The sequence below is a fragment of the Vipera ursinii genome, assembly GCF_947247035.1.
Source record: "Vipera ursinii genome assembly, chromosome: Z".
NCBI lineage: Eukaryota > Metazoa > Chordata > Lepidosauria > Squamata > Viperidae > Vipera > Vipera ursinii.
This window is the reverse complement of record NC_139517.1, coordinates 122,679,876-122,707,434: the sequence shown is the minus strand read 5'-3', so window position 1 is coordinate 122,707,434 and position 27,559 is coordinate 122,679,876. Positions and strand designations below refer to the sequence as shown.

The window sequence follows — 27,559 nt, the reverse complement described above, 5'->3', positions numbered from 1 at the left end:
AACAGGGATAGAATCAAGATCACATGAAGTACTAATACCACTTTACAATGCCTTGGTAAGGCCACACCTGGAATACTGCATCCAGTTTTGGTCACCACGATGTAAAAAAGATGTCGAGACTCTAGAAAGAGTACAGAGAAGAGCAACAAAGATGATTAGAGGACTGGAAGCTAAAACATATAAGGAACAGTTGCTGGAATTGGGTATGTGATGGTGTATGACAGGAGAAAAAGGAGGGGGAGGAGGAGGAGGAGGAGGAGGAGGAGGAGGAGGAGGAGGGAGGAGGAGGAGGAGGAGGAGGAGAAGGAGGAGAAAGTAATAGCAGAAGAAGTCAGAGGAGTAAAAGAGAAACAGGAGGAAGAAAAGGAGGAAGAGGAGGAGAAAGAGAAGGAGAAAAAGAGAAGGAAAAAGAGAGAGAGCAGAAGAAGGAAGAGAAGGAAAAAAAATAGGATAAAAAGAAGGGGCAAAGGAGGAAGAGAAGGAAAAAAAAGAGAAGGGAACAAACACATCCCTCACTCCCCAGAAATCAAAAAAAATAAAGACATCCCAGGAAATCCTGGCCTCATTTGCACACAAGACATGACTATATATCCACTTTGCATCATTAGCCACCAATGTCCTTGCGCAATTTCTCAACGGGTCTGTGTCCCTTAATCACCAAAATTGTCCACCCCCCAGAAGAGGGGGAAGCTGACTTCCATAAAACGGAGACCCAGAAGACAAAAAAAAAATCTCTTAAGTTCTTGACTACCCTAACAAACCTTCACATCCTCCCAGCCAAGTAGAACATCTTATTTTCCTTGGATATATATATATATATATATATATATATACATACATACATACATACATACATACATACATACATACATACATACATATATATATATATATATATATATATATATATATATATATATATATATATATATATATTGCAACCAGCAAACTACCGAACAAGCACTTATGGCTATATTAGGAGCATCAATATGTCAGGCAAAAATAGCTCTTTTATTTACTGAAATATCTACAGTCAAGCCTCACTAATTCTCACTTTGATTATCTGCAGCCTTGATAAAGTCAGCTTGCTCTCTTCCAACTGAGATTTAATAGAACGGCCTCCCCTATAGCTGAAAGGAAAATTTGCTGCCAAAATTGCAAGCGCTGTGTTCCTTCTTGGCTGCAAATCTTATTAGTAGCATTATTGTTTTTTTACAACTGAAAAGGGGGGGGGGGAGAGAGGGAGAAGGAACCTTATTATGACGCCTTTATATATGGGCATACTCAGAGAAACAGGGGTGAACCACTGGGTTTTAAATTAAAAGTGTCAGATGAAAAGAACAGCTACATTTAAGGCTGCAGTGTTTTTGACTTTTATTGGATTTGACTGCTTTAACGTGCTAATTTGCAAAATTCAAGCATCTGTTGCAATGGATACCCCAGCCATTAGCATGAATAACTGACGCTTGCCTTTGGTTTCAAATCCACGCTAGCGTGGAAAGAAAATAAAGCATTTCTTTGCTGGTGTTAAGTCTTATCTAAAATGTTCACCTCTTCCTAGCACCCTGGCAAGGTGCCCTGGGAGCAGGGTTCGAAACAACCCCACGGGCGCCAGCAATCACTTGATCAAAGCCCCGCCCCTTTTTAACATGCATTGAGGCAGGTAAAAAGGGGGTGGGTCTCTGAGCTGCCACTGTCATTTTGATGGTTTTGACCTCCCCAGAGCTTAGAAGCCCCTGACTCTCTAAATTCCCTTAAATATCAAACCAACTGTTTAGCTCCCAAATCCTGAAATATGGCAAGTTGCTTCCTGCGTTGATTTCCTTTTTAAATCTTAAGTTGGTTCCTATACAGAAAGCTAAGGCATGATAGGATTAAGGGGTCCTTGGTACTCGCCAAGCTTGCTTCTTTCTTGCAGACATTTCATTACCCCACTAGGTAACATCATCAGTGCTTTGGGTAATGAAACGAAGTAAACAGCCAAGCTCAGAGAGCATTAAGATCCCCTCATTTCAACCCTCAACTACAAATAGCCATAGCAATAGTACTTGGACTTATATACCGCTTCACAGTGCTTTACAGCCCTGAGTGGTTTACAGAGTCAGCCTATTCGCCCACAACAATCCGGGTCCTCGTTTTACCAACCTGGGAAGGAGGGAAGGCTGAGTCAACCTCAAGCCCATCACTTTGCCTGTAATGCTGCATTCAAACCACTAAGCCACCATGGTTTTTCTCCAAATATTCTCCTCCGTGTTTTAATTTATTTGTTTGTTTGTTCAATTTCTATGGCTGCCTATATCAGTCAATGATGAGATTGCCAAAAGAGAAAATTTGGCTGACTGCTTGAGTTTGAGTTGATTAACTGCTTATCAACTGCAATAAATAAAAACAAATTCTTTAGGAGCACAAGTTGGAATTTAAAGCCTTACCTTGCATCACTGCAGAAAAGCAAAACAATAAGTTTTGCCATTGCTTTGCTCTGCAGAACATTTCATTCAGCAGTTGACCAACATCTTCAGATGGTCAGTAATGGTACTTCAGACTTGCAAGATTGATGGTAGTACAGGCAAGAAGTGCGCTATAGAAGTACTAGCTCTAACCTGATTGTAAGGTTACATTAACACAACATTGCAAGTCTGAAAGTACACTTCTCCCCCCTTTACAGCCTGAGAAACTAGGCAGGTTTTCTTCTGAGATGTGATGCCCCCATTCCTTCTGTGGGCTCAGCTGCCTCTTATCTGACTATTGTCTTGTCCAGGGGTCCCCAACGCCTGGTCCGTGGACCAGTGCTAGGCTGCAGCATGCCAGCAACGCCCCATCCGCAAGATGCAGGCAGCACACAAACTCATGCCCCCTCCCCTCCGGTCCACGAAAAACCTCTCTCCACGGAACCGGTCCCTGCTGCCCAAAAGGTTGGGGGCCTCTGTTCTAGTCTGTAGTTCTTCCTCCTATCTCCCGAGGTCATTCCTACATACCATTATAGATACAGGTAGTCCGTGACTTATGACCACAGTTGAACCCCCCCAAAACCCACAGCAGCTAATGACAGATTTCCCACAGTGTGTTGCATCATAAACTACAATGGTTGAGTTCAGTCAATCAATGAGAATAGAGCTGGAAGGGATCTTGGAGGTCTTCTAGTCCAACCCCCTGCTCAAGCAGGAGACCTTACACCAGACATGTCAAACAGAAGGCCCGGGGGCTGGATCCGGCCCGCAAAGTGGTTTCATGTGGCCCGTGAAGCCATCCTGGAAACAGCAAGGGAACGGCTCCCACTGCCTTGGCCCTGGCCCAGAGACCCTCCTTCTGCCAGAGACCCTCAGATCTGTCCCACTCCTGCCCAGGCCCCCATAGGCACCCTTGATGTAGAGCTGGCCACGCCCACCCAGTAGGCCATACACACTCTAGCCACACCCACCCAGTAGGCCACGCCCACCCAGGCCACACCCACCCGTCCCCCTGAGGGCAACCGCAATGCTGATGCGGCCCTCAATGAAATTGAGTTGGACACCCCTGCCTTACACCATTTCAGAGAGGTGGCGTTCTTTTCTCAAAAACGTCCAGTCATGAAGCACCCACAACTTCTGGAGGCAGGTTGTTCCACTGGTTAATTGTTCTCACTGTCAGGAAGCTTCTACTTAGTTCCAGGTTGCTTCTCTCCTTGATGAGTTTCCATCCGTTGCTTCTTGTCCTGCCTTCGGGCGCATTAGAAAATAAGTTGAACCCCTCTTCTTACTTCATATGTGCTAAGTCAAAACCACTGCATTATGGCCTAATGCCATATGTTCCATTACGTAGCTTAAAATTCAATATTCGAATCCAGGAAGAGGATAGTGAATTGATCATTCATACCATCTGAGGAAAAAACTAGAGCCGGAGTGTGAAAGCTTTACATGGGGAAACTTGGAATAGGAAGGGAGGTCCCCATCATGGGAGCTATTCATCAGTGGAAAAACCTGTCTCCTGCAATTATCAATGCCCATCACTGAAGGTTTTAAATCCAAAGTATGGAGAGATATGAACACCTTGAGGGGAACTAGATTAAAAGGTCTCCAAGGTCCCGCTTCTATGATTCTGTGAAAATATGAAAAATTACTTCCAGGTGTGAGGGATGCATCTACATCCTCGACTTATGGCTACAGTTGAACCAGATATTTGCACTGCTAAGCAAGGCAGCTCTTCAGTGGATTTTGCCCCATTTTACGAACTTTTTTGCCAGCTGCTAAATGAATCACTGCAGTTGTTAAGTAAATCTGGCTTCCCCCATTGATTTTGTTTGTCAAAGTCCAGCTGGGAAATAGTGATCATGTGACCCTGGGACATGCCAGATTGCCAAATGCCTGAATTTTGATCACATGACCTTGGGGATGCTGCCATGGTCATTAGTGTGAAAGCTAGTCATAACTCACTTTTTTCAATTCTGCTGTAAACTCAGTCACTACACAAATGGTTGTATAGCAAAGAACGCCTGTACTCATTTGCTGAGTTCTTCAATGACTCAAAGGTGAAGACTAAGCATATATACCTGTCAACAAAAGTGCGTATAGTCAAGGCTATGGTCTTCCCAGTTGCAATGTATGGCAGTGAAAGCTGGACCATAAGAAAGGCCGAGCGCCAAAGAATTGAAGCCTTTGAACTATGGTGCTGGAGAAGACTCCTGCGAGTCCCTTGGACTGCAAGGCGATCAAACGGGTCAGTCCTAGAGGAGATCAACCCTGACTGCTCTTTAGAAGGCCAGATCCTGAAGCTAAAACTCAAATACTTTGGCCACCTAATGAGAAGGAAGGACTCACTGGAGAAGAGCCTCATGCTGGGAAAGATTGAGGGCAATAGAAGGGGACGACAGAGAATGAGGTGGCTGGATGGAGGCACTGAAGCAGTAGGCATGAGCTTAAAGGGACTCCAGAAGATGGTAGAGGACAGGAAGGCCTGGAGGAACGTTGTCCATAGGGTCGCGATGGGTCGGACACGACTTTGCAGCTAACAACAACAACAAGCATACATAAAATGAATGAGAAGGAAGGAAGGGCAGGAATTTAAAGCTTTCGCCCTACTCACATTTCCCGTTAGCCAAGTTGGCATTCACATCTGAAGAAACAAGAAAATTATTGTGCTTGTTAAAGTTGTTAGGCCATTTTGTAGGGCCTGCGACTTGTGTGAATCTGTACGTACGTGCACCTTTTGGCTTAATTAACCAACAAGCCAAGCATCTCCAGTTTTAATAGATTGCTAAACTACTCCAGCATTTTAATGTGGCCATAATGGCTTCTTACTGTCTGTTAGCACATACTTAAATAAATAAATCTCCCGAGTTATTTCAGTCATGCCCACTGTTCTGGATTAATCTTCCTTTTCAAAAAGAAATACTTCCAAATCTTCCTTTATCTCCTCTCAGTGGTGGTGGGAGGGGGGGGCGCGAGGAGGGAAGCACCAAGAGCGGTAACTTCAACAGATTTCCTGGAACAAAATGCAGAAAACTTCATGGGCTCAGCTGCTCATTCCAACCTCGCCTAGATGGATAATGAGCAAAAGTTAATTACCATCGGATGGCCTTTTTAACACCCTATTCATTTGCAGCTGAGGGGAAGAAGGATCAGCTGCTTCGGGCCAGCTCTTCCAAACCTACATCATCGTCATCATGATAAATGTGGGCCTTCAGCAAGAATCCCAGTCACAAAAGACAGGAATCTCCTTCTAGCTCAGTTAGTAAAAATTTTCCGTGGCTTTATATCTGTGATGGGAGACAGTTCCTCAACCATTTGATTTCCACATGTTGCTTCTCTTCCTGGGACTAAGACCTAGAGCTAGATACCACCTCCCACTCCTCTCATAGCAAGACAAAGACTAGAGAACTGTTTTGGTCATACACCATTCTGTCTACAAGATCAGCTGGTGATGGGCACATGCGGATGAGTTGCAAGCTGGTAAGATCCACCTGGCAGATGCTAGGGAGATAGCACAAAAGAGACCAGAGGTAAAGGAATACGGCCTGCAAGCGTGTTAGAAGCTTCCTGCTCCAATCTCACAATCAAGAGTTGCTTGCTTGTAGTTATACTCAGACTCAGGGGCGTCAAACTGTCGGCCCGTGGGCCGGCTGCATCATGCCGAAACCGTGTCCATCCCATTGCCGGCAATGGAAAAAAAGTTATGATACGTTGACAGCCCTGCTCAAACTGTTGGAAGAATATAACCCATTATCAGACTACTCCGTTACCAAGAGAAGTGATAGATGGAAACTCTTAGGAAATTCTGTCTACTCACTGCAGAATGAAAGCAGGAGAAGGTGATGTAAAAACTGAACAGGTTTAACTCAAGGTTCAAGATCGACTCAGCCTTCCATCCTTCCGTGGTTGGTAAAATGAGGACCCAGATTGTCGGGGAGCAATAGGCTGATTCTGTAAACTGCTTAGAGAGGGCTTATATCCCCTGTGAAGTGGTCTAAGTGCTCTTGTTATTGCTATTTTATACAGTATGGGTTTATTTTGGATGTATAGCTATTGCTGGAATTCTTTCATTATTGGCGGTCCCCAACTTACAACCATTCATTTAATGACCACTCAAAGTTACACCGGCAGCAAAAAAAAGTGGCTTGTGACTATTTTTCACACAAACGTTGCAGCATTCCCACGTTCATATGATCAAAATTCAGATGCTTGGCAACTGGTATGTATTTATTATTATTGAGCTGTCCCAAGGTTATGCGACCTTCTGATAAGCAAAGTCAATGGGGAAGTCAGATTCACTTTACAACTGTGTTGCTAATTTAACAACTGCAGTCATTCACTAGTGGCAAGAAAGGTTGTAAAACGGGGCATCTTGCACAGCCATGGAAAATGTGGGTTCAGTTGTTGTAAACTGAGGACTACCTATATAGTTTCTTCTTTTTTTTCCTGCTTATCAGAAGTTCCTGGACCTTTGTTCATTATTTCCAAACAAGCCTGTTGGGGATAAGTTGATAGACCAGGAATGCAGTGTAGGTAGCAAATTGTATTAGAAGAATGACATGTTGCTGTGATGATCAAGTAATTAACAAGTCTAAGAGGATGTGCTCCTTCAGAATTGCACAACGGTTGTGGGCCCTACAAAGCAGAACAAATTAAGAAACTCATGGCTATGTAGGTCAGGACTATTTTTATTGTAACAGCTACAGTAACAGAATCTCAAAAGATTGAATGTGTCCGTCCCCCCCTTCCTTTCAGTTATTTTTGTGTAGAGGGGGGCTTCTCTTAAATGGTTTTTCAAGTTTTTTTTTCTTGGTCCAAGCTCTGCCCCCTCTTATCTGACCATTGTCTTGGTAGTCCTTCACGGCCATTCCCCCTGCCCTACACAGCAGCACGTGAGTCACCTAGCAAAAGGTCTGATATTTTTGTGCAGTGGTACCCTCGGTATCCATCATTAATTGGTTCCGGGAGTTGCAATGGGTACTAAAAATGATGAGCAGAAAACACACTTTTCCCATAAGGAATAATGTAGTGAGTCACAAGGCAGCTGACGACAAGTTCTACCTTGTGTGTTGAGTACCAAACAAACAACGAGTACCGGGATAAAATGTTTGCATCAAAATGTGTTGAATACCAAATTCTATGAGTTTCAAAACAGTTGTAATATCAAGGTACCAGTGTATGTGCAAAGTACAGGTGATCCTTAACTTATAACAGTTCATTTAGCGACTGTTCAAAGTTACACAGAACTGAAAAAATGAAGACCATTTTCACACGACCGTGGCAGCATCCCCATGGTCACATGACCAAAATTCAGACACTTGGCAAATGGCTCCTATTTATGACGGTTGCAGTGTCCCGGAGGTCATGTGATCGTGTTTTGCAACCTTCTGACAAGCAAAGTCAACATGGAATCCAGATTCATTTAACAACCATGTTACTAATTTAACAACTGCACTGATTCACTTAACAAGTTTGGCAAGAAATGTCGTAAAAAGGGGCAAATTTCACTTAACGAATGTCTCACTCAGCAACAGATATTTTGGGTTCAGAAATGTTGTGGTCCTAAATCGAGGATTAACTGTTTTGATTTCAGAGATCGAACATTCAAGGGGGAATCTAGAAGGTACAGGTAATCATCTGCCTAAAACCAGTTGCTTAGCAACTATTCAAAGTTACAACAGGCTCCAAAAAAGGTACTTATGATCCAGAATTCTAATAGCCCCCTCCTCCTCCTGGTCATGTGATCCCATTTTGGATCCTTGGCAGCCCAACTTGCATTTACAACCATTTGCAGCATCCCACAGTCACATGACCACAATGTGTGGTTGTTTTCTGCTGGAAACTAGCTTTTACTTCCAGTTTCCAGCAAAAAAAAAGCCCATTGTGGGCAATGCATTCGCATAATGAGTGCAGGATTCATTTAACAACCATTGCTAAAAAGATCATAAAGTTGGTGTGGTGATATGATGATCTGTTTAACAACCGGCACAACTTGCAGCCATAATTTCGAGCACAGTTTTGGTTGCAAGTTAAGGACTGCCTGCAGAGTATAATTATTTATAGTATACCACGTTGAGACTTTGGTGATCAGCTATGTCAGGGGTGTCAAACTCAATTTCATTGAGGGCCGCATCAGCATTGCGGTTGCCCTCAGGGGGCCGGGTGGGTGTGGCCTACTGGGTGGGCGTGGCTAGAGTGCGTATGGCCTACTGGGTGGGCGTGGCCAGCTCTACATCGTTCGCATCAAGGGTGCCTATGGGGGCCTGGGCAGGAGTGGGACAGATCTGAGGGTCTCTGGCAGGAGGAGGGTCTCTGGGACAGGGCCAAGGCAGTGGGGGCCATTCCCTCACTGTTTCCAGGATGGCTTCGCGGGCCAGATCTGGCCCCCAGGCCTTGTGTTTGACATGTCTGAGCTATGTTAAAAAGTTAAACAAATAAATGTTCTTAGCAGCAATTTTAGTGAGTATATCCGTGACACCCCAGAAATTCACATAGAGGCCTGTTTAAAGTTATTTATATCCCTAGCTATGGTCCAAATGGATATTAGAGACAAAGCTGGCTCAGTACCAAGATCCAGTTTTCATTCCAGGATTGATAGCGAATCATCATTTGATTTAAAAAACTATGTTCCTTATACAGGAAGATCTCAACTTATGATCACAATTGGGACCAAAATTTCTGTTGCTAAGCAAGTGGTTGCTCCCAATTTTTTGACCTTTTTTGCGACAGTTGTTAAACGGGTCACTGCAGTTGGTAAGTGCATCACATGATTGTTAAGCAAATCTGGTTTCTCCCATTGGCTTTGCTTGTCGGAAGCTGGCTGGGAAGGTCACAAGTGGTGATCACGTAACACTGGGATACTGCAAATAATTTTAAATACACGCTGGTTGCCAAGTGCCTGAATCTTGATCACGTGACCATGGGGATGCTGTAACAGTTGGAAGTGTGAGCATCTGTTATAAGTCATTTTTTCCCGTGCCATTCAAATGGTCACTAAATGAATGGTTGTATGTTGAGGATTACCAATTATCTACACCAATCTGGAGGCCTCCTACAGGCACTGCTGAATGTCAAGGACTGCAGAAATTGTCTCTGTGTAACTTGATGCCATCCAGAAATAACACTTTTCCATAAATTAATTCTACCCATTCAAAAACAAGAACAACAAAAAAACCCAGTCAGCTATGGGGTGGGGGGACAAAACTTGCATGGATGTATATAAACAAATACAAACCCATGTAAATTCTGCCTTTTGAAGGTTATTTATATGAAAGTGTCTTTTTGCATTTCTTTTCTTGCTGAAAACACCTATTTTACCCTGAAAGCAAACTGGAGGGGCTCTGATCAAGACAACACTTCACACAGTTATTTTACAGAGAAGACAGCACTTAACCTCTGGTCGACTTTGAGGTTTATAAAAAGAACCATCACTTAAATGAAAGCTGCTAAACTCAACAGAACGGAATCAGATAGACAAGGAGATTCAGCCTGTTAAAAACAGAACTAAACTGACTCATCAGATTATAAACTTCCCTCGCAGTTTTCTGGATTATTGGCAAACTCTCTGGCTTCTGCCACTGTGATGCTCATGGAGGAATCCATAATGCCAGCAGGGAAAATATACAGATTTCTATCACAGGAAAATGAGGGGGGCTACGAAGACACAGTGGGGGGACACTGAAAGTTGTCTTCTCCATGACACAGGAAGACCAGGATTGACATTTTACCATCAAGCTAAGTAGAGACACAGCACAAGGAAGACAGGCATATGGATAGCCCAAGGGTTTGTCCAATGTAATTTGATATTCCAACCACATCCCTGAGAAGTTCATCCAGATGCACAATGGCAGACACACAAAAAATGTCCGTCTGCATTAATCTCTCCTTCAGCTAGGCAGTCAGAATTCACTGCTGGCTTGGAGTTCTACAGCACATGTATAACTCAAGTAGTAAGCTTGGGACAGTGCATTCATAATACATCATAAAATGAGGTTGGGATTCACCAGGAAATACATTTTTGTGGGAAAGTTGCTTCTTCAATGAATGCTCTAAAATAGGGGTCTTCAAACTTGGTCCTTTTATGACTTGTAGACTTCAACTCCCAGAATTCCTCAGCCAGAATTCTGGGAGTTGAAGTCCACAAGTCATGAAAGGGCCAAGTTTGAAGACTCCTGCTCTAAAATATAGGTAAGCAGCCTGATGGCTCCTAGATGTTTTAAATATAAGCCTCACCCAATCTGTCCAGCAGCAGGGGATTTCATAGTTCAAAACATCTGGAGGGCATCCAGTTGCCTGCCTCAACCCTAAAAATATGTATCATGTACGTATACACCACAATGCACTCACTTTCCATTTGTTCTGTCTTCTCATAGCTCCCATCTTCATGCCGGGGATGGGGCGGGGGCAGGGGCGGTTTTGGGGCCCTTGGTCTCAAAAAAGGTTTGCCATCACTGTCCTAGCCGTTCCTCAGAAGGACTCAAAAGCTTCCAAATTCATTACAAATGAACAATTGCCATAATACTTACAGGTAGTCCTTGATGTTTGGCCACTGTTGGGACCAGAATTTCCATGGCTAAGCAAGGCGGTTGTTAAGTGAGGAGTCCAGGGTGCTCTCTGAGCTTGATGGTTTTCTTGCAGATGTTTCATTACCAACAACCATCATTGGTTGTTAAATGAGTCACTCTCAATATTATGAGCTTTCCAGCCACAGTTGTTAAGTGACTCATCAAAGCTCTTAAGGCTTAAGCGAATCATGCTGTCCTTAAGAAAATTTGGCTTCTCCCATTGACTTCCTTGCTGGAAGCCAGCTGGAAAGGTTGCCACTGGGGATCACATGATCCTGGGACACTGCAGCCATCCTAAATACATGCCAGTTGCCAAGCAACTAAATTTTGATCAAGCGACTCTCGGGATGCTGTCCCAGTCTTAAGAGTGGTCACTAGACACAAGTTGTTTTTTCCCCCAGTGCTGTTGTAATTTCAGATGGTCATTAAATGAACGGTCAAATGCCTATGGTCAGCCGGGCCAGGGTTGTCCCAAAGGTGCTTTTTCAAGAGGCAACTGGACTTTCGTTGTTTTTCCTTGAAGACGTTTCACTTCTCATCCAAGAGGAGAAATTGAGAATGATGAGAAGCGGAACACCTACAAGGGAAAAACAAAGGAAGTCCAGTGGCCTCTTGAAAAAGCACCTTTGGGATAAATAAATTAATTAATTAATTAATAATTTTATTTGTTATACCGCCCTTCTCCCGAGGGACTCAGGGCGGTGAACAGGGCAAACATATAAAAATACAAAGGTACAAAAGTTAAAAAAGAATTAAACACAATGCCCAAACTAAAACAATAAATAAAGGTAAAGGTAAAGGTTCCCCCGCACATGCGTGCTAGTCGTTTCCGACTCTAGGGGCCGGTGCTCATCTCCGTTTCAAAGCCGAAGAGCCAGCGCTTGTCCATGGACGTCTCCGTGGTCATGTGGCCGGCATGACTAGATGCCAAAGGCGCACGGAACGCTGTTACCTTCCCACCGGAGTGGTCCCTATTTTTCTACTTGCATTTTTACGTGCTTCCGAACTGCTAGGTTGGCAGAAGCTGGGACGAGTAACAGGCACTCACTCTGCTACGCGGCACTCGGGATTTGACCCGCCAAACTGCCGACCTTCTGATCGACAAGTTCAGCATCCTAACCCACTGAGCCACCGCGTCCCAATAAATATAACAATAAATAGATATATTAAAAACAACAATAAAATCCCAACCCATCCCCCATCAGGCCAGGCCGGCTTGTTCGAATAAGTGAGTCTTCAGATCGCGTCGGAAGGAGCAAAGGTCGGGCGCCATCCGGAGCTCGACCGGCAACCGATTCCATATATCCGGGGCGCCCACAGAGAAGGCCCTCCCCCTGGGGGCCACCAGCCGACATTCTCTGACCGGTGGCACCCTGAGGAGGCCCAGGGCGGAGGGAAGTTGATGCCGGCAGCAGGTGATCCCTGAGGTACTCCGGACCCATGCCATGTAGGGCCTTGAACACCATTACCAGTACCTTGAATCTCACTCGGAAGACAACTGAATGGTTGTCAAGGACTACCTGCGTGACCATTGCAATTTAAAAGCAAACAGGACCAAGGGAAAAAGAAATAAAGGCCACTTTCTCACCTGACTTGCACCAGCAGCTGGAGTAGCAGCTAATCGGGGGCCCGGTGCTGATTTCACAACATCGTTCAAGGACAGTCCTGTCTCTGCCACCAGTCCTACCCAGAAGATCAATGAGGAGAAACAAGATGAGGGATTGTCTGAACTGCTTGGCAGACATACACATTGCATTGATCTTCCCCAGACGGGTCAGTCCTCAGAAGTGAAGGATAAAGTGCAAAGATTTTATTTTCAAATGCAGGGATCTAGGCATGTGGGGTCTCAGAGATCACATCTGGGTCAATAATTCAATTTGTCCCACGGAGGGTAAAGCTGGACACATAGTTGCAAGTTCAACAATATCAGTGATGGCTGAAGAATGATGATAAGGCAGCCAGGGGAAGCGGAATGATGAAGAAGGAATAAATTGAAGGTCCAGGCCCGTTTTTTTTTTCTTTTAAAAAGGAGCATCACGAAGGGAAAACTTTAATTCAGCCTTATAAACAAGGCCACAGGCCAGGATTCAGGATCTGATCCGGAGGATTAGCCCTATTAGTGTACCCATTCAAACACACTCATACAACTTGTCTTGTGGTACATCCAAGTCTAAGAAAACTACTTTGGGAGGGTTGGGTTTTTCCTCACCAAAGTCTAGGCCAGGGTTTTTCAAACTTTACTTGACCCTTGGGAATTCTGGGAAAACACAGGGCTCTCCCACAAAGGTTGATTTAGCATTAGCAGCTACAATCGTATCTTTTTATAAGCCTGGTTACCAGAAATGTATTGCTCTGAGAAACAATCACCAATTAAAAAAAATGCACAGATAAGGTCCTATTTAAAAACACCCGCCTTCATCGTTGTATAGCTGTGGTTATCTCAGCTTCCCCAACATAGCAGCCTCATCCTTCATACATAGGCTGCCCATCAGTGGATGAAGACTAGGAGTGATAGATTCATGGAGGCGCACGGCCAACTTAAGCAGAAAAGGCCATGGGGGAAAGGCTAGCATTTTTTTCCCTGTAAGGGGCCCTCCTAATAAACCACCTACATTTCTCTGATTCCTCTCACTTTGCAAAACAGGTAGACCTCAACTTACGACCACAACTGAGCCCAAAATTTGTGTTGCTGAGTGAGACATTTGTTGAGTGGGTTTTGCCCCACTTTCACCACCTTTTTTGCCACCGTTGTTAAGTGAATCACTGCAGCTGTTAAGCTAGTAACACGTTTGTTAAGTGACTCTGGCTTCCCCCATTGACTTTGCTTGTCAGAAGGTCGCAAAAGGGGATGACGTGACCCTGAGACACTGCAACTGTCATAAATATGAGACAATTGCCAAGCGTCTGAATTTTAATCACATGAGCACGGGGATGCTACAGTGGCCGTTAAGTGTGAAAAATGGTCATAAGTCAATTATTTCAGTGCTGTTGTAATGTTGAACACTCACTAGACCAGGGGTAGGCAACCTTGGCTCTTTTATGACTTGTGGACTTCAACTCCCAGAATTCCTGAGCCAGCATGGCAACCTCTCCATTTCCCCTCAGCATGGCTGGCTCAGGAATTCTGGGAGTTGAAGTCCACGAGTCATAAAAGAGCCAAGGTTGCCTACCCCTGCTCTAGATGAATCGTTTTAAGTCAAGGACTACCTGTATGGACCATACCAATAGGAGTGGGATTTGCAAAAATCTGGAATGTAGAACTGGGGTGCTAGCAGACCAAGGCTGAAGGTTAGGGAGACAAGATGGCCCAATGAAAGGGGGGGTGGAAACCCAGCCCACTGACCTTCTGCCTTACTCCAAACTTCTCTTGCTGGTTTACTGGGTGATTTTTTAAGGAAGGGAGAGCCAGGAATCAATGCTAGCCATGAAACATCATGACAGTCTTTCATGAGTTGTGGTGGTGCAGTGGTTAAAATGCGGTATTGCAGGCAAACTCTGCCCAAACTCTGGAGTTCAATCCTGAGGAAGCTCAAGGTTGACTGAGCCTTCCATCCTTCTGATATCAATAAAATGAGGACCCATATTGTTGTGGGCAATAGGCTGAAATTGTGAATCCCTCAGAGAGTGCTGCAAAGCACTGTGGGAAAGTATTCAAAGTCTAAGTGCTATTGCTACTGCTGTGAGAAGGTCCCAACTCCAAAATGAAAAATCTTGAATGGAATAAGTGATGGTTAGCCTCAATTGTTCTATTATTTTATTTGAGGGGGAGGGGATGCTGATTATATCTAGAGACACAATCGTTTTTTTGTTTTTATGCTTCTGACTCATTGTAAGGCACCCTGAGTTGTTTTGTTTTGTGAGTTGGGCTTGAAGTATCAATGAAATAAATAGCCTAAGCAAGCCAACCAATAAGTAAATAAATCCGGTGAAGATAACTACCAGAGCAGAAGATGAAAGACCGTTTATAGCCTAAAGATTCTTCCTTGAGGATTAAATTTGATCAGGGCAAGGCATCCTGATCCAAGTGGCCATTACAGCATGCAAGAAGACCAATGTATGCTTGAGACCCATCTAAGGGGCACAAGGTAATCCTCGACTTACGACCAACAGTTCAGACTGTAAATTCCATCACTAAACCAGGTGGCTATTAGGCGAGTCATGCCAGACCTTATGACCTTTTTCGCTGGGATCATTAAATGAATCACCATGGTTGTTAATTGAACCTCATGGCTGTTAAATGAATCCAACTTCATTGACTTTGCTTGTTGGAAGCTGGCTGAGAATCTGGAAAATAGCAGTCACGTGACCCTGGGACACGACAACTGTCTTGAATACATGCTGGTTGCCCAGCATCTGAATTTTGATCATGTGATCATGGAAATGCTGTGACAATTGTAAGTGTGAAGACCACTTGTAAGTCACTTTTTTCAGTTCTGTTATAATTGTTGTAATGGTTGCTAAACAACTGGTCATAAGTTGGGAGTCTACCTGTACTGCCGGGTGCCCCATGCTTAGAAAGTCTTCTGGTTGACTTACCATGAATGGCCCTGTAAGCAGAACCCAAACAGGCTGAATTAGCAGTGTCAATTGTGTACACTGGAACACTAAAGACGTCCGACAGGATCTGAAAAGAAAAAGAAAAAAGATCTGTCATTTTGTTTTGGGAAACAAAATCACTGTGCAGTTTGCTTCTGTGGTCAAGACAGACAGACAAGATTTACAGCCAAAGCAGATCTGATGCTAGGAATCACCACTGGGAAATTAATTAAAAAGTAGCTTGAGGCATCTTTTGGAAAGAGAGATGGATCAACAGCGAAAAGTAACAGGTAATAGTTAAGGTTAAGGTTAAAGTTGGTGGACAAAGCTCTGGAGACTTAGGTTGAAATCCACCCTCAACCATGGAACGTTACTAGATGTAGAAGCACATAGAGATAACTTTGATAAGAGAATGGATGAATCATTATAGAAAAAAACATGGCTACTCAGGCCTGGGAAAATGAAAAGAAACAGTACCTCAAAAATAAAATTTTCTTGTTTCTCTTTGGTATAACACAAGTAGAGAGGAACTCCTGTAGGCTTTCAAGATTCTTTTACTAGACTACAACAATAAAGTAAATTCATCTAATCTTCCAGTGACTATTTCCTGGCCTAGCTCAAAGACCAACACAAAGTGACTTTAGGCTGCTCTTTCTCAGCCTGCCTCAAAGGTCTTTGTGGTTGGGATAAAATGATGGGAAACCTTCAGATAAACATCCCAGGCACCTCGGGGGAAAAAGGTGGGATATAAATCTAACGCTTACATAGAATACAGATAGTCCTTGGATTTTGTAAATCCTATCAAATAAATCCAGTTTTATGGGAAAATACATAAGGATGCTTCACTGGGCAACAATTCAACATAAGGCCAAAATCAGCTTAAAACAAGAGCAGGAATGGAATTTTAAAGTTATCCAATACTGTCTGCATTCTACTTCGCAACTTGCAAACTAATGGGCAACTGGGTTTTTAATCAAAAGCCAGATCTAAAGGAACACTGGACTTATTAAATTGATCAGCATGCTGGAGACCATATTATTCTTGTAAGAGATGTCTCATGATTTGGGAAGAACTAATAACTAAAATCTGGGGTACTTTTCACATTAAGCCTGCAATGAAAGAATATTTCTCTTCCAATTCTGGAATGTGCAAATAATATCTGGGAAAACAAAGTATTTAATTAAATCCAAGAGATTTGAGAGCTATTTCCGGGACACAGAGTCAAAGAGGAAGAATCGAGAAGATACGAAACCGAGATGAATTTACATGGCATTTTACACACAAAAATATTATCCATTCTTGGGGGGGGGGGAGGAAATCCTTATCCAATCCTTTGTTCCTGAGAATTACTGGTCTTCAGATGTCTTAATTCCCCAGCAGTTTGGCCACAGAGAAACTAAGAACAATCAGATACTTGGAAATTATGGGTACCAAAATGGAAGGAGGCCCTAGAATTGGATAGAATCTCACTTAAAACATTTACTGGAAAAAATGCAAGAATTTTTAAATATGTAAAAAAAGTGATCAATGTTTGGAGCTTGGTGTCTGCTAATCAGGTGGAGTTAATTGGGTTGCTCAACATATCCTTCTGAATTCGTTATCTTCCAACAATTCTAAAATGAATTTCCTAGAAATTACTTCCTCAACAGATCATTTCTGCCTGTTCTATGATTTTATCTACGTCAATTGTAGACAGAATGTGTCTGCAATAGGATCTTTACTTTTTACAATCCTGCAAATATGGTACAGGTAGCCTTTGACTTACAACGATTTGTTAGCGACCATTCAAAATTACAACGGCACTGAAAAAAGTGACTTACAACTGGACTTCACACTTATGACCATTGCCGCGTCCCCACGGTCATGTGATTAAAATCAAGTAGGAGATAGACCACAACCTACTACTTGATAAGATAGAAAAATGTGGGTTAGATAGCATCACCACCAGATGGATTCATAGCTGGCTGACAGGCCGTACTCAGCGTGTGGTCCTCAATGGAACCGCATCTACATGGAGGGAAGTGTGTAGTGGGGTGCCCCAGGGCTCTGTTCTGGGCCCAGTGCTCTTCAACATCTTCATCAATGATTTGAATGAGAGGATAGATGGGGAACTCATCAAATTTGCAGACGACACCAATCTGGCAGGAATAGCCAACACTCCAGGAAATAGGCTTAAAATACAGAAGGACCTAGACAGACTTGAACATTGGGCACTATCTAACAAAATGAAATTCAGTGGTGAAAAAAGTAAGATTCTACATTTAGGCAAGAAAAACCAAATGCACAGGTATGGTATAGTATAGGTGCTACCTTGCTCAATAGTAGTAACTGTGAGAAGGATCTTGGAGTCCTAGTGGAGGATCCCTTAAATAGGAGCCAGCCGTGTGCTGCAGCTGCCAAAAAAGCCAACACAGTACTAGGCTGCATTAACAGAGGGATAGAATCAAGATCATGTGAAGTGTTAATACCACTTTACAATGCCTTGGTAAGGCCACACTTGGAATACTGCATCCAGTTTTGATCACCACGATGTAAAAAAGATGTTGAGTCTCTAGAAAGAGTGCAGAGAAGAGCAACAAAAATGATCAGGGGACTGGAGGCTAAAACATATAAGGAACGGTTGCTAGAATTGGGTATGTCTAATTTAATGAAGCAAATGACGAGGAGTGACATGATAGCAGCATTCTAACATGTCAGGGGCTGCCACCAAGAAGAGGGGGTCAAGCTATTCTCCAAAGCACCTGAAGGCAGGACAAGAAGCAACATATGGAAACTAACCAAGGAGAGAAGCAACCTGGAACTAAGGAGAAATTTCCTGACAGAACAATTGATCAGTGGAACAACCTGCCTCCAGAAGTTGTGAATGCTCCAACACTGGAAATTTTTAAGAAGAGACTGGACAACCATTTGTCTGAAATGGTATAAAGTTTTCTGCCTGAGCAGGTGTTTGGACTAGATGACCTCTAAAGTACCTTCCAAATGTTATTCTATTCTATTCTATTCTATTCTATTCTATTCTATTCTATTCTATTCTATTCTATTCTATTCTATTCTATTCTATTCTATTCTATTCTATTCTATTCTATTCTAAAATTCAGGATTGGCAACCAGTATGTATTTACAACAATTGCTGAGTCTTGGGGTCATGTGATTGCCATTTGGGACCTTCCCAGCCAGTGTCTGACAAGCAAGTCAAAGGGAAAAGCCAGATTCATTTAACAACCATGTGATTCGCTTAACAACTACAATGGGGACGAACTGGACTTCATCAACACCAAGAACAGGAAACAGGGCTGAGGGTAATGGTTTAGGAAGGGTCCTATTTTAACTATCTGCTTTCAAGTCCCTTCTTAAGTTGTAAAGAAGGGCCAGGTCTATTTCCAGCGTACATACAGTCAAAGTGTTGCAAATAATATATCATATTTGTATTCTCGTGGATTCTAAAATTCCAGAATCAGAGATCAACTCTGAATGACTGCACAACCATAGAATCATAGGTTTGGGAGGGGCCTCAGAGGTCTTCTAGTCCATTCCCCTTCTTAAGGCCTATACCAGGGGTAGGCAACCTTGGCTCTTTTATGACTGGTGGACTTCAACTCCCAGAATTCCTGAGCCAACCATACTGAGGAGACAGGGAGAGGTTTCCAAGCTGAGCCATGCTGGCTCAGGAATTCTGGAGGTTGAAGTCCACGAGTCATAAAAGGGCCAAGGTTGCCAACCCCTGACCTAGGCCTAGACCGCTTTATGACTCGTGGACTTCAACTCCCAGAATTCCTGAGCCAGCCACGCTGAGGGGAAGGGAGAGGTTTCCAAGCTGAGCCATGCTGGCTCAGGAATTCTGGGAGTTGAGGTCCACGAGTCATAAAAGAGCCAAGGTTGCCTACCCTTGGCCTAGGCCTAGGCTGCTTTATGACTTGTGGACTTCAACTCCCAGAATTCCTGAGCCAGCCATGCTGAGGGGACAGGGAGAGGTTTCCAAGCTGAGCCATGCTGGCTCAGGAATTCTGGGAGTTGAAGTCCACGAGTCATAACAGAGCCAAGGTTGCCTAGCCCTTGGTCTATACCATTCCAGTCAAATGTGTGCTCTATTCTTGAAAACCTCCAGGGACAGAGCATTCACAACTCAGGGAGACAATTGTTCCACTAATTAACTGTTCTGTCAGAAAATTTGGCACTACAGGCAAAGAAGAAATGAAATTAATGAAATTAATTTCTCACTCCTAGGATCCCTAAAAGCTTCCACCCTGCCCATTCTTGTATTGCCCTCCCGTGCCCTACAGAATAAGTCAATCCCTCTTCTCTGTGGCAGCCCCTCAAGTATTGGAGGAGAGTTTTTACATGAAAGGTGCTGAACAGCAGATTGGGCTCAATCCATTGTTTCAACAAGATCTATTTTGACTAGAAGTTTCCATGGCAGTTTTCCAGACCAATTGGGATTTACCTAGGAGATGCACAGATGACCAGGACGGTAAATCCTGAATGTCCTTCCCTACAAATGGTCATGTAAACATCTCCTACGCAAATTTCATTGCTGGCTAATTCCCCCTAAGGCTCTGCCTACTCAAGACCTTGATTCCCTGATTTTGATTTTTGACTCAAGAGCTCACCAGCTGGCTAAAATAGGACACTGGATGCTGGTCTCAAATGCAAAAGGCCACACTTACTTGTAATATTGCCTTATTATGGGAAGCCCCACCGGTAGCCAGTATTTTTGTGGTTGGCACTACAAGCAAAGAAGAAATGAAATTAATGGAGGTAGCGTTAAGATCCTATCTCTATCACAGAAAATTCTAAAGGGCTACAACTTCTTAATGATAAAATTCATTAATAACGGTGCTGAAAAGACCAAAAGCTGACACATCTGTTAATTGGCTTAGAGGGTTGGATATTGGTAGGCAGTTTGACAAGAGGATTTCATTCTGGTCCTGTTTAAAACAAGCAGAATTCTGGCGTGACCCTTCAAATTCCATGTGAAACAATAAAGTTAGGCACTGATATTAGATACATCGTTTACATGGATGAGGAACTCTGGGAGCTGAAATCTGTAAAAGTTGCCAACTATTGGAGACCCCTGCTTTAATCACTACACCAAACCGGCTTAATTTTAAAATAAAATTTTAAAATTTTAAAATTTTAAAATAAAATAAAATAAATTTTGACATTGCTTTTTTTATTTTCTTACTGCCTCAATAGGGAATCCTGGTATACCAAAAGAAATTAAAGAAGAGCTGTCAAATCATCAAACGTCTTTTCAACATTCCTCCGAAATCAGATGTCAGTGAAGGCCTGGCAAGGGCCAAGGCACTCTTCACTAACTTTTCACAATGCATTGCAATAACTCACAGAATTTGTTTTTTAGATTTTTATCCTGCCATTTTTTTTCATATACAAGCATTCCTTGACAGTTCATTTAATAACCGTTCAAAGTTACCAAAAAAAATGACTTATGACCGTTTTTCACAGTTACGACTTTTGCAGCATCCACATAGTTATGTGATCAAAATTCAAGGGTTTGGCAACGGACTCATATTTATGATGGCTGCAATGTCCTGGGGTCACGTGATCCCCTTTTGTGACCTTCTGAGCAGCAAAGTCAACGGGGAAACCTGATTCACTTAACAACTTAATAACTGCAGTGATTCACTTAATAACTGTGGCAAGAAAGGTTGTAAAATGGGGCAAAACTCACCTGACAACTGTCTCACTTAACAACCGAAACTTTGGGCTCCATTGTCATTATGAGTCTAGGACTACCTACTCAAGGGACAGAAGATACCTAATCCTCCTTCCAATTTTCCCCAGAACAACAACCCTGTGAGGAGTTAGGTTAAAAAAGAGTGACTCGCCCAAGGTCACCCAGCTAGTCTTTCATGGCTAAGACAAGACTAGAATTTGCCATCTCTTGGTTTCTAGGCCAACATCTTTTTTTTTTATTCCATTTATATCCCGCCCTTCTCCGAAGACTCAGGGCGGCTTACAAGCTTAGCATTACACCAAAATTTCATTCTCAGTGACTTGTCCAGCTACCCTGCTTTTTTAATGGGAATTATTATTATTATTATTATTATTATTATTATTATTATTATTATTATTATTATTATTATTATTATTATTATATTTATATACCACCCTTCTCCCGAAGGACTCAGGGCGGTGAACAGGGCAAGCATAAAAAATACAGAGATACAAAAGTTAAAAAGAATTAAATATATGCCCACTAAAAACAGTAAATACAAATATTAAAATAACAATTAAAAAATCCCACCCATCCCCCATCAGGCCAGGCCGGCTTGTTCAAATAAGAATGTCTTTAGATTGCGACGGAAGGAGCGAAGATCGGGCGCCATCCGGAGCTCAACCGGTAACTGATTCCATAGCTCCGGGGTGCCCACAGAGAAGGATCTCCCCCTGGGGGCCACCAATCGACATTCTCTGATCGGTGGCACCCTGAGGAGGCCCTCTCTGTGGGAACACACAGGGCGGAGGGAAGTTAATGCCGGCAGCAGGTGTTCCCTAAGGTAAGCAGTAATAACTGCTTCTTTGAAGGAGGGTGTCTTCCCTGCTGCCTTGAAGGAGGCGGTGGTGAGGCCCCTTCTCAAGAAGCCTGCTTTGGACCCGGCTGTTTTAAACAACTATCGTCCAGTCTCCAACCTTCGCTTTCTGGCGAAGGTTGTTGAGAGTGTGGTGGCGCATCAGCTCCCTCTGTTCCTGGAGGAAACTGATTATCTGGACCCGTACCAATCGGGCTTCAGGCCCGGACACAGCACGGAGACGGCATTGGTCGCGCTGGTGAATGATCTCTGGAGGGCAGGGGACAGGGGTTGCTCCTCTGTCCTGGTCCTATTAGATCTCTCAGCAGCTTTCGATACCATCGACCATGGTATCCTGCTGCGGCGTCTCAGGGGGTTGGGAGTGGGAGGCACCATTCTACGGTGGTTCTCCTCCTACCTCCAGGGCCGCTCGCAGTCGGTGTTGACAGGAGGGCAGAGATCCGCCCCGAGGTCTCTCATTTGTGGAGTTCCTCAGGGGTCGGTCCTCTCGCCTCTCCTGTTCAACATCTATATGAAGCCGCTGGGCGAGATCATTCGTGGTTTCGGGGTGGGGTATCACCAGTACGCTGATGATACCCAACTTTTTCTTTCCACCCCGAAAGAACCCAGCGATGCCCTCTCCGTGATGTCCCGGTGCCTGGAGGCGGTTCAGGTCTGGATGGGGAGAAACAGGCTTCCGAGACGCCCTACGCACAGTTACTCATGCGCTTGTTACCTCCCGTTTGGACTACTGTAACGCTCTCTACATGGGGCTGCCCTTGAAGACCACTCGGAGGCTTCAACTGGTGCAGAATGCGGCCGCGCGAGTTGTAATGGGGGTCTCCCGATACTCCCATGTAACACCTCTACTCCGCGAGCTGCATTGGCTTCCGGTTGCCCTCCGGGTGAAATTCAAGGTGCTGGTTATTACCTATAAAGCCCTACATGGCCTGGGTCCGGGCTATTTGAGGGAACACCTGCTGCCGGCATCAAACGCCCTTCACCCAGTGCGCTCCCACAGGGAGGGTCTGCTCAGGGTGCCGCCGGTGAGAGATTGCCAGCGGGTGACACCCAGGGATAGGGCCTTCTCAGTGGGAGCGCCTGCCCTCTGGAACCAGCTGCCGGTGGAGCTGAGGACTGCCCCCGACCTCCGATCATTCCGCCGGGGCCTGAAGACCTGGCTCTTTGAGCTCTCAGGCCCAGGCTGAGGAGAAATTTTTAACTGGGGTTTTAAGTATACAGGGTCAATTTAATATTTTTTAATTTGGTTTTTTAACTTTTGTATGGTGGATTTTTTAATTCCCTGTAAACCGCCCTGAGTCCTCAGGGAATAGGGTGGTATATAAATGTAACTAAATAAATAAATAAATAAATACTCCGGACTCATGCCATGAAGGGCCTTAAACACCATTACCAGTACCTTGAATCTCACTCGGAAGACAACTGGCAACCAATGCAGCTCACGGAGCAGAGGTGTGACATGGGAGTATCGGGAGACTCCCAACACAACTCTCGCGGCTGCATTCTGTACCAGTTGGAGCCTCCGAGTGGTCCTAAAGGGCAGCCCCATGTAGAGAGCGTTGCAGTAGTCTAGACGAGAGGTCACGAGCGCGTGAGTGACCGTGCATAAGTCATCCCGGTCTAGATAGGACCGCAACTGGCGCACCAGGCGAACCTGGGCGAAGGCCCCCTAGTCACAGCCACTATGTGGTCTTCCAGAGTGAGCCGTGAATCTAGGACAGGGGTGTCAAACTCAATTTCATTGAAGGCCGCATCAGAATTGTGGTTGCCCTCAGGGGGCCATGTGGGTATGGCCAGGGTGGGCGTGGCCTACTGGGTGGGCGTGGCCAGCTCTACATCGTTCGCATCAAGGGTGCCTATGGGGGCCTGGGCAGGAGTGGGAGAGATCTGGGGGTCTCTGGCAGAAAGAGGGTCTCTGGGCCAGGGCCAAGGCAGTGGGGGCCGTTCCCTCACTGTTTCCAGGATGGCTTCGCGGGCTGCATGAAACCACTTCGCGGGCCAGATCCGGCCCCCGGGCCTTGTGTTTGACGTGTCTGATCTAGGAGGACTCCCAAGTTGTGAGCCCTATCTACGGGGGGTAATAGTTCACCCCCTATAGAGAGAGATGGAATATCCTGAATAACCTGGGATGACAGTATGCAAAGCCACTCAGTCTTGTCGGGGTTGAGTTGAAGTCTGTTCCTCCCCATCCAGACCCGAACCGCCTCCAGGCAACGGGACATCACGGAGAGGGCATCACTGGGGTGGTTTGGGGTCGAAATGAAAAGCTGGGTATCATCAGCGTACTGATGATACCCAACTCCAAAGCCACGAATGATCTCACCCAGCGGTTTCATATAGATGTTGAACAGGAGAGGCAAGAGGACCGACCACAAATGAGAGATCTCAAGGTCGACCTCTGCCCCCCTGTCAACACCGACTGCGAACGTCCCAGGAGATAGGAGGAGAACCACTGCAAAATCGTGCCTGCCACTCCCAATCCCCTGAGACGCCGCAGCAAGATACCATGGTCGATGGTATCGAAAGCTGCTGAGAGGTCTAATAGGACTAGGACAGAAGAATATCCCCTGTCCCACGCCCTCCAGAGATCATTCACCAGAGCGACCAATGCCGTCTCCGTGCTGTACCCGGGCCTGAAACCCGATTGGTACGGGTTTCATACTGAAATGAGACACATATCCAAGAAAAGAAAATCCACAGAAAGGTTGCAGTAGAAGGACCACCCTTAAGGGGCGCCACTTGGCCAGGTTTTCATCTAAAGGAGGTCTGCTCTGAACTACCTCCCCATGGAAGTCTAGGGGAGCAGACCTGAAGATGCTTTTCTTGGCAGTAGAGCGCATTTCACCGAGGCCGCCATCAGTGGCGCCATCTTTAATGGAACTTGTAACTTATGATTAACGATTGCAACTATGATTTCTGACCTATGACCTGTTACTTGTTAATATGTACACTGTGAAGTTATGCACCGAAGACAAATGTGTGTCCAATCATACTTGACCAATAAAGAATTCCACTCCATTCCATTCTTGGTAATAGCTTCCACTTTAAGGAATAGCCCTCCTGGAAAACGAATTCAGGCATGCCCTTCAAATGATCTTCTTTCAACAGGTCTTTGGACTCCATAGGGACTATAGAAGATTTTTCCATTTTTGTTTTGCTACGATTAGTAGTTATGTGTTATTGTGTATCATATATAATTGTGTATATGAGCCATGGTGGCGTACTGGTTAGAATGCAGTATTGCAGGCTAATTCTGCCCACTGCCAGCAGTTCAATCCTCACCAGCTCAAAGTTAAATGAATGAATGAACCTTTATTGTCAAAATACAACATGCATACATTGAGATTGGCTGAGCCTCCCCCCCCAACTCACAGTGACAACAAACCCACCATCTTGTTACACCATGGGAGCTAATTGCGCACACACCAACGTTGCAAGTCAATCATACATAAAGTTATTTCCCGTTCAGAAGCCTGACAGCCCATGGATAGAAGCTGTTCTTCAGCCTTTTGGCGTGGCTGGCTATACTCCTATATCTCCTACCCGATGGTAGGAAAGTAAAGAGGTACCGACCAGGGTGTGAGTCGTCCCTGAGAATTTTCCTCACTCTTCCAAGGCAGCGAGCCCTGGTGAGGTCATCCAGTGGTGTCAGGGGACAGCCCACAATGCCTTGTGCTGTGCTCACCACCCTCTGTAATGCTTTCCTATGCACGGCTGTCAGACCAGCATACCAAACCACAATACCATACGAGAGGACGCTCTCTGTAGTAGACCGGTAAAAGAGGGTCATAAGCCGTTGTCCTACCCTGTTCTTCCACAAGACCCTGAGGAAGTAGAGTCTCTGTTGGGCTTTTCTGGCCACCTGGGTTGTATTAACTTTCTAGATAAGATCTTCACAGAGGTAGGCTCCCAGGAATTTAAAGGAGGAGACTCTCTCCACACAGCCCCCACCCACCCCCGATGTAAAGTGGGGCAGGTTCCTCTCTTTTCCTCCTGAAGTCTAGCACCATCTCCTTTGTCTTGCCAATGTTGAGGTGCAAGTTGTTCTCTAAACACCATAGGGATAGTTTTTGTACCTCACCCCTGTACGCTGTTTCATCTACACCTGTAATAAGACCCACTATGGTGGTATCATCTTTGAACTTAATGATCGCAGTGGATGGGTCAGACGATACACAATCGTATGCGTACAGTGAGTACAGGTAGGAGCTAAGCACGCAGGGCTAAACATGCAGCCCTGTGGCAAGCCCATGCAAAGCTTCAGGGGGATGGATGAAACAGACCCGACCCTCACTGTTTGTAGCCGGTCCCTTAGAAAGTCTTTAATCCAGTCGCAGATGGAGGGGGAAAAATTCAAGTCAGTCAGCTTTTCATTAAGGATGCTCGGCAGAATAGCGTTGAAAGCCAAGCTTTAATCAATGAAAAGCACCCTGACATAATTTCCAGGTTTCTCCAGATGGCTTGCTACAGAGTGTAGAGCAGTAGCTGTGGCATTGTCTGTCGACCTGTTCCCCCTGTAGGCAAACTGATGTTTGTTGAAGTCCGGTGGGAGGCATGTCCTAAGATGTTGGAGAACCAGTCTTTCGAAGCATTTCATCATTAAGACATTAATGCAACAGGTCTGTAGTCATTTAGGCACTCAATTGCTGTTTTCTTCAGGACTGGGACAATGGTAGCTGCTTTCAAGTACAATGTTAAAGATCCTTCTCAGGACCCCGGCTAATTGATCAGCACAATTCTTAACCACTATCCCGAGCACCCCAACTGGGCCTGCAAGCTTTGCTGGGATTCACAGCCTTCCACCATTTCGAGGCTGGTAAAATGAGGACCCAGATTGTTGGGGAAAATAGGCTGACTCTTAGAATGGGCTGAGAAACAGGGGTCCCCAATCTCTGAGCCACAGCCCACTAGTTGCAGAAATGGCAGGTGAGTGTGTGTGCGTATCCCCACTTACATGAGCAGCGGGCGAGGATGTGCACGCATGTTCCACTTGCATGACTGGCAGACATGCACGCATGTTGCTTGCACAAGTGGAGCTGTGCACACACACGCTTCCTGGCTGCTCACCCGAAGCCATCCCTTGTCTCCTTCCCCCCCACACACCAGTCCGCAAAGCTGGAAAGGTTAGGGAACTGCTGTAAAGCACTATGAAGCAGTATATAAGTCTACGTGCTACTGCTACTGATTGTCTGCCTTTTGATTATTTCTAATTGTGAAATAATCAGTATTGCATTCATCCAATTTGGGTCAGTCATCAGGACCAGAGGTTTAGTCTTCTGAGCTGTCAGACTTGTGCTGGAGCCCATCCTCAGAGAATTTCTCTCTAAGACAGGGGTCTTCAAACTTGGCCCTTTTATGACTTGTGGACTTCAACTCCCAGAATTCCTGAGCCAGGCATGCTGGCTGAGGAATTCTGGGAGCTGAAGTCCACAAGTCATAAACGTGCCAAGTTTGAAGACCCCTG

General features: G+C 44.8%; 1 protein-coding gene across 2 annotated transcripts in view; it reads right to left on the bottom strand.

Moving 5' to 3' along the window:
* Positions 1-27,559, bottom strand: part of XYLB (xylulokinase) — a 155,030-nt gene that overhangs the window by 13,030 nt on the left and 114,441 nt on the right. For both annotated transcript variants that reach the window (XM_083377001.1, XM_083377002.1), the window contains exons 16-18: positions 20,209-20,267; positions 15,545-15,632; positions 12,597-12,691 (exon numbers count right to left, since the gene is read on the bottom strand). In XM_083377001.1, the coding sequence (XP_083233127.1) occupies positions 12,597-12,691; positions 15,545-15,632; positions 20,209-20,267 (242 nt within the window). The remainder of the gene's footprint in view (positions 1-12,596; positions 12,692-15,544; positions 15,633-20,208; positions 20,268-27,559) is intronic.